Source organism: Charadrius vociferus, unplaced genomic scaffold, assembly GCF_000708025.1.
Source record: "Charadrius vociferus isolate BGI_N301 unplaced genomic scaffold, ASM70802v2 scaffold459, whole genome shotgun sequence".
NCBI classification, from domain to species: Eukaryota; Metazoa; Chordata; class Aves; order Charadriiformes; family Charadriidae; genus Charadrius; species Charadrius vociferus.
Window position 1 is genome coordinate 1,093,615 of NW_009650249.1, and position 7,380 is coordinate 1,100,994.

The following is a 7,380-nucleotide window of genomic DNA, read 5'->3' on the forward strand; positions in this document are numbered from 1 at the left end:
GGAGGAACGCCTGGGGCAACCTCTCCTACGCCGACCTCATCACCAAAGCCATCGAGAGCTCGCCGGAGAAGCGCCTCACCCTCTCCCAGATCTACGACTGGATGGTGCGATACGTCCCCTACTTTAAGGATAAAGGAGACAGCAACAGCTCCGCCGGATGGAAGGTACCTGACCCCCCCTGACCCGAACCCCAGCGTAACTTTCCACTGCTGCTCCCGAAGGCATACTGGGGCTTGGATGCTCCCCCCGGGGCACCCGCAGCTTTCCTCGTGGTTGGGGGGGAAAAGGGCTGGGTTAAGTTTGGGGGAGAGCCGGTGCCTTGCGATGTTGCGCGTTGGAACCGTTGTGATCTTGTCCCCGGTTCACCCACTGGCCTTGGGCTGGGTGACATGGAGCCGGAGCGCCATGCCGCCATCCTCCCCGGGGGAGGGCAGGGAGAGGGGGATGGCGGTGGGGAGGGTGGCTGTGGTCAGCTCTCCCGCTGGCCTGCGAGCACCGGGGTACAGTGAATGACAATCCCGCTGCCACAGCTCTGCCTGTCCCTCTCTGCAGGCACCCCAGCCGTGCCGGGTCCCTCAGTGCCGGTGGCATGCCTGGGAGGACAGCCGGAGGGAGGGCTGTTCCCAAGCAGGTGTCTCTGGGCTGGCTTTTACCCAGTGCTGGGTAAAAAGACGCGCTTTTACCCAGTGCGTCTCCCCCAACTCAGCCCTCGCTTTCCCTGGGGCCGCGTCCCCCTCCCCGGGGGGCCACACAGGCAGCGCAGGGCCCCCACGGCTCCAGGCTGGCTCTGGTCCCGCCGGGCACCCTGGGCTGGTCAGAAATCCCTGGCACAGGGAGCAATCCCCCCCTCGCTCGGTGCCAGCTGGGGCGGCATGGCACCCACCATTCCAGCACCAGGCGAGGGTGCCGGGTCCTGGCGGGGGTCACACTGGCCCCTCCGGCTGGCACTTTCCCGGCTCCGCGCCGGGAAGGGGGAAAGAGAAAACCTGTGTCCAGATGGTGTCAGTAAAAAGGAGACGGTTTCTCTTAAGCCCTCCCCTAAGCCCTGTCACCTCCAGTGTGATTAGTGTGTAACGAGGCTTTGGGGGCTCTAATACCAGCATGTGGTCCTGGCACGATGTGCCCTGGCTCTGTTGGAGGTGGCCGGACCCGGCCCACCGGGGATGTCCTTCTTGGTTGCAAACGGGGCTCTTTTGGGGCAGGGAGAGCGGATTCTGTCTGTCTGCGGTACCTGCGGCCGGGCCGTGGGAGCTGGTGTTGCGTGGCAGCTGGGCGTCCTCTCTGCCTTCGTTCACTGGTCGTGGGTGGGCAGGGGGCAGGCGGCGTCCCCCCCAGTGTGGAGAGTCACCCAGGGGCTGCGGAGGTCGCAGGAGGTGGGGGTTGCGTGGGGGCTGAGACCTGCGTGGCCTCGGGCATGTGTTGAGGGAGACTGGCACCCGCTGGGGACAGTGTGGGGCACACACTGATGGGGTCTGGGGACACGATGCAGAGGTTTGTCTGGGCTCTGGACTGGCGGCTGGGAGGGCTGGGATGAGGAGCAAAGGGATTCCTGGGCAGCTGTGTGTGTCACCTGGGGTTGTGGGATGGTTGGGGACCCCCTGGCTGCGTGTCCCTGCAGGGCAGCCCGGGGGAGCGAGGGCGAGGGGACGTCGCTGTGACCAAGTTCTTGTGCCCAGCTGTAGCTGGGCAGCAGCAGGGAAGGGGGATCCTCGTGTGTCCCAGCGCTGGCACAGGAGCCAAAGCCGTGGAGCAAAGCCCACCCTGGGTGGGAAGGACCCTGGCCGGGGACAGCCATCCTTGTCACAGGCGAGTACTGGGGTTGGATCCCCCTGCAGCATGGGATGGAGGAGCGACCCGTGTCCTCTCTGGGCATGCCAGGGCGTGCACAGGGGACGGTGACAACGTGCGGGTGTGTCTGTGCGAGTGTGCAAGGTGGCACAGGGCTTCCCGTCCCGCCTACGCCGGCACCGGCTTTGGCCCCGGGGTGAGGATGGGCTGTGACGGCAGCGCTGCCTGCCCGCATCCCTCCTGGCAGAGGCGACCCCCGAGGGCATCCTCACGGCGAAGCAGGAGTGGCCTTTCCCCGAGTCAACTGTCACCCGGGGGGTTCCCCTGATGTGTCCCAGAGCCAGGGGGGACCCGTAAGCCAACCCCTGCTCCCGGCAAAGCCTCCACCAGGGAGCGTGTGGGAGCACCGTGGGTTGTCCAGCCCTGTCCCTTGCCCCCCACACCCTCCCTTGGTGTCCCTTGGCGTGGGGATGGTGCCGGGCCTGTGTCCCTATACATGCGCTGCCTGGGGTGCTACCAATGGAGCCCTGTCACCCGTCATGGGGGTTTGGTGGCTTCCTCGAGGCGACTGTGTGTCTGGAGGCTTCGTGGTGTGTGCTGTGCGATGGGGGAGGACAGGCTCAGCATCCAGCGGCTCTGGGGCACGAAGGGGCGTTTGCAGGAGCCACGCGCTCGGGTGGGCTTGCTGGGATGCACCCGGGATGGGATGCTCTCCATCTTCCTGGCGTATCTCTGGGTCGCAGCAGCTCCACTGTGGCTCTGCCGATCTTCCCATGGGCTGTGGGCGGCCACGACTACTGGGGCTTAAACCTCCCAGCCCAGCACTCGGCCGGCTGCAGAGCAGACGGGAGGAACGCGGGCTGCCTGGCGAAATGCTCTGCCTGACCCACCTGCACGCCGGGTCGCACCAGCCACAGTACCCCAGGACCTGTCCTGATGCCGCGGGTAACCCATTCCCAGCTCGGGGGGGGCGGTGGAAGGGCTGGCAGGAGCCCCGGGGCGAGAAGCGGTGTGTGGAGACCCCCCTTTGCGCGGCGGCCTCATTGCACACCAGCGTGTCAGGGGTTAAACACCTTCCCCGCAGCCCTGTGTCCCTCCTGGCTGTCCCCTGCCCTGCACCCCCTGGGTGTCCCCAGCGTCCCTCCCCAGGGCAGGCCGGCAGCTCCCAGTGCTGGGGGAGCATCCAGAGCGCTGGGCAGTCAATTTTGTAGTAACGAGCTGCTGGCGGCTTATTAAAGAGCCCCTGGAGATGCCACGTCCCTCCTGCCCCAGGCCTGGGAGAAGCATTGCAGATTTATAGCGTTTCATTACCCAGCACAGCGGTGTCGGAGGGGGGTCTCGGGTAATGGGCTGCTCCTTTAATTAGCTCCTTTGCAGTCTCCCCCGTGCCGTGGAGAGCAGGACGGCGGAGGGCTGGCAGCCCCGGCCGGCGGGACGGACACCCCCAGGGTGGTCGGGCAGGACTTCTCCAACCCGCCCTGCCCTGCTCTGGCATTGGGGACGTGTTCCCAGCAGGACCCCTTCCCTCATCCAACCGGCCATGGGGATGCTGCCCCCGTGCCTGTCGGTGGTGTCTGATGTGTCCATGGGGGATGCGTTGCCCCGGGCTGGTTGGTTACCTCTTGGAGGGGAAGGATGCGGGTACGGGATGCATTTTGGGGTCAGGCCTCTCCTTCCCCACCAAGCTACGGGTTGCATTACGTGGTTTTAGGGTGAGGTAAACCAAGGCACAGCATCTAAACACCTTGGCCATGCTCAGCCCCAGGACCAGGACCCAGGGCTATCTAGTGGGGAGGGTGGGATGCTCTGGCCGCTGTCCCCCCGGGGCTGAGCATCCCCCGGTGCTCCCCATGCCGCAGCGGGCTGGGCCGGCACGTCGGGCTCGTGCACTGGGAGCTGCCGCTGATGCTTCCCCATGCAGGGCAGCAGGCGCCCGTTGACTGACAGATCAGCTTAATTAGGGAGTTGTTATTTTATCAATTCCAAAGCGCTTGAAGTTTTCTGCTCCAGCTCACGCTTTCCACTTGTTAATGGGAAACCAACACCCTCCGTCAAAAAGGCAGTGGCACTGATGCATTTTAAAGGTTTCTGCTTGCTCCGGTTTGACATCCAAAATATAACAATCAAGCAATCAGCTGGTGGATGCCTGTTTGATGTGGCTCTGACAGCGCTGAAAACCTTAATTTCCCAGCCCTCCCCTCCACCTCCTCCTCCTCTGTCTCGCTGGGTCGGCAGCGTGGTGGGCCGGGGGCCGGGGTGGCCGCGTCCTGCAGGACCTGGGAGCGCTGCATGCTCAGGGTGGGGGGCTGCCATGCAGAGCCACCCCACCTTCCCCAAGTGCCACCTTCCTTTTTTGCAGGGCAGGATGGAAATGATTTATGGAGAAAAAGGGCTGGAAAGGGTGTTTGGGTGGGAGCGCGGTCTGAGTGCCCCGTGCTGCCCAAGGCTTTGGGTGCACCCAGGGGTGCTTCACCTCCCTGTGGGGAATAGAGACCCCCGAGGGACGGCCCTGTCCCTGCTAGCGAGGGGAGGCAGAGCACAACCCCATGGACACAGCAAGAGCATCCCTTCGGGGAGCTGCTCCTGGCTCTGCGTGCTCTGTCACCGATGCCACCCCCTGCCTGAGCCCCTGCCCTTCCCCTCTTGCACGGGGGCGAGGGCATCTGCCTGGGACATTGCCCCGTGTGGCTGGAGTGGCTCAGACCCCACGCATGGCACTGATGGGGACGACCCTCCCCTTGCAGCAGGCAGCCTGGGTGCCAGCGGGGGCGCGGGTGGTGTTGTGTGTGTGTGTGTGGGGTGGCAGAGTGGGGAAGGGGGGAGTTACGGGGAGGATGGTGTGACACGGCTCTGGGGTGACACGGCTCCGGGGTGGCACAGCGGGTTCGCTCCCATTTGCGCTGGGGTTAGCAGTGTGGGGGCCACCTGACCCCGGGGGGGGGGGTGCTCGATGGAGGACACGGCCCCCGGGCACCGGCCTGAGCATGGGGCTGCCTGGTTGGGGCTCCCATGGGGCGGTTTGGCTCGGCTCGGCTCAGCTCACGTATCCCCATCCGCTCCTTATATGGAGATTTTTTCCAGCGGTACGGAGAGCGCGATGCTCCCCGGAGAGCTGCCCGGGGCCGGGAGCAGAGGGGCCAGGGGAGCCCAGCCGTCCCGGGGGCCGGGAGGAGCTGCCGGCTTCTTCATCCTGGGGAAACCCCTCTGCTTCATCCCACGGAGAAGTCACCCCAGCTCTTGAATCCCCATGGATGCAATGCCCTTGGGATCCCTCAACACCCTACAACCCTTTCCCACGGTACAGGTGGGGTCCCCCTGGGACGCTGGGCTGGGGTACCCGACCCATTAGCATCCCGGGGTTGGACTCCTCATCTCTCCTCAACTTCACACAGGGATGGGGGAGCCCACTTGCTTCCCCACAAGTAGCCGTGATGCTCCAGTGCACAGCCACGAGGGATCCCCCAGGCTCCTCTCCTCCTTCCCTCATCGTTTTTCTCTCTCCTTTTGGAGGTTTTCATTTTCCTTCTAATTTTTCTCCCCCCCCGCCCTTCCTTCTTCTGGAATCGCTTTTCATGCAGCGCTAACTGCTGAAGTAACACAAACCTGCTAAATGGTCCGGCTTTATGATAGCATAAAAATGATACTACAGCAGTGAGTGGGGCTTTATTAAACCCAAGGGAAAGGCTCCAAATGAACAGCTTGCTCTGCTCTTAGCTTCCCCACCACCCCCACCCCCCCCTTTATTTTTAATAACCACTGGAATATAAACTACAGTTAAGATCCTGCGGACTAGAAGAGTGCTCGCTGCGCGGCGTTATCTCCGTCCGTCCCTGTGCGCATCCTTCCCTCCCTCTTGCCCAGTGCCATGCAGGGAGGACCAGCATCCTGGGCTGGGAAGTGACTTCCCTGGTGCTTGGCTTTGTGCTTCTTAAAAAGGCTTGTAAATATTTTGTGGGGAGGGCGTTCCCCCTTCCGTGGGTCGGGCCAGGTGTGATGCGGGAGCGAGCTGGACCTCCTTGGCCTGGCTTCCCATGCTGGTGGGATCATCGCTGGGATGCTGTTGTCAGCTGGGGTCCCCCAAGCTTCAGGAGTGGGGTTGGACCCCCGTCGCCACCGTGTCCTCGCGGGGGGAGCAGGCAGGAAGGGGATGAATTCCCTTCTCGCTGCCGCAGCAGGGTTCGGGCATGGTTGGACCCTCCATCTCCCTCAAGCCATGGTGTCACCGTGCCCTTGGGTCTCCTGTGGGGATGCTCTGGAGCTGGGTATAGGGTCTCCCCCTTCCTTTGCCACCCCACTGCACCCCAGCCCTGCCAGCGGGGAGGCAGCTGCCTTCCCCCCCTGTCCTCCCGCACCCACCAGCGGTGGGCTCCCGCTCCCTGATCGCATTGCTTTTAATTAGCCCGACACTTCCCGTCGGCTCCTCTCCTCCCGCTGAAGGTGCCTGATTAGTGCCGAGGTGAAAGGCACTTTGGGTTACGGAAGGACACGCGGAGAGGCTCGCCTGTCTGCCGCTGAAGCTCATTTTGGACAGCATCTGTTCATTATTATGTGGTGCCTTGGCCGGACGCCAGCCAGGAGAACTGAAAGCCCCGGCACAAAGCTTGCTTTCCCCCGCCGCGGGGAGGAGGAGGAGGAGGAGGAGGAGGTGGTGGTGGGGGAGGCGGCAGCCGGCGCTGGGAGGGGGTGCTGGGACCCCCGAAATGGGTTGGTCCTATCCCTCCCGGTGGGGATGCTCCAACGCCCCACAGCATCCCGAGCTGTCGCCTGCTATGGGTCTGGCTGTGGGGTATCCAGCCCCCCCTACCAGGACTGCTGGCTGTCCCGTGGGGCTGGGGGCTGCCCTGGAGGAGTCAGCAGCAGGATGGGGTGATGTTGGGGTCTGCGTGGCTGGTGCCTACTTTTTCAGGAGGGGGCTCATCCTTCCCCTGCCCAGCACCCCCCTGCCACCCCTGTGCAACCAGCTGTGCCCATCGGGGCTTGGCAGCAGGGAGGCTACCAGGCTTTGTTGCCCACTGGCCCTCTGGGATGTGGGTGCCAGGGTTGACGCCCATCCCGGCTGTCTGCCCTGCTTTGCTCCCACCAAGCCAGGGATGCGGCAGTGACACAGCCCACCTTGGGGACAGCAGTTTCCCAAACAGCCCCGGGTGCTGGCAACGGGGGCATGCGGCGGGATGCCATGATGAGCATGCTGGCTGTGGCTCTGCAGCCTGGGCTCCCTGGCGCGGGCAAACCCTTGTCTGTTCCTGCCCGCCGGGCTGGGCAGAGCACGGGGGAGCTGCGGGCAGCGATGCCGTGGTGCATCCGCCACCAGTGCGTGCATGTCTTGAATTCGCATGTGTTCCCTTGCACGCCCATGACCGTGTGTCCAGGGCGCGGTGTGTGCACACGTGGTACACGTGCGCTGGGCTCGCCACGTGCGCTCACACCCGCACGTTGCAGCGAGACGTGTGTCGGGTGGGCAAGGGCAGCGCAGGGAAGGACCCTCGGGCTGGATCGCCCCGCTGCACGGAGCGGGTGGCAGCGTCCCTGTGTCCCCAGGGGATGGGGGGGACTTGCCGTGGGGTGGTGGGTACCACAGGGGCTGAGTGGTGG

The 7,380-nt window shown here is 64.4% G+C and overlaps 1 protein-coding gene across 1 annotated transcript in view; it reads left to right on the forward strand.

Annotated features, from left to right (window-relative positions):
- FOXO6 (forkhead box O6) overlaps window positions 1-7,380 on the forward strand; it is a 112,670-nt gene that overhangs the window by 69,896 nt on the left and 35,394 nt on the right. The window contains exon 3 of the mRNA XM_009893020.1: window positions 5-164. Coding sequence (XP_009891322.1) covers window positions 5-164 — 160 coding nt within the window. The remainder of the gene's footprint in view (window positions 1-4; window positions 165-7,380) is intronic.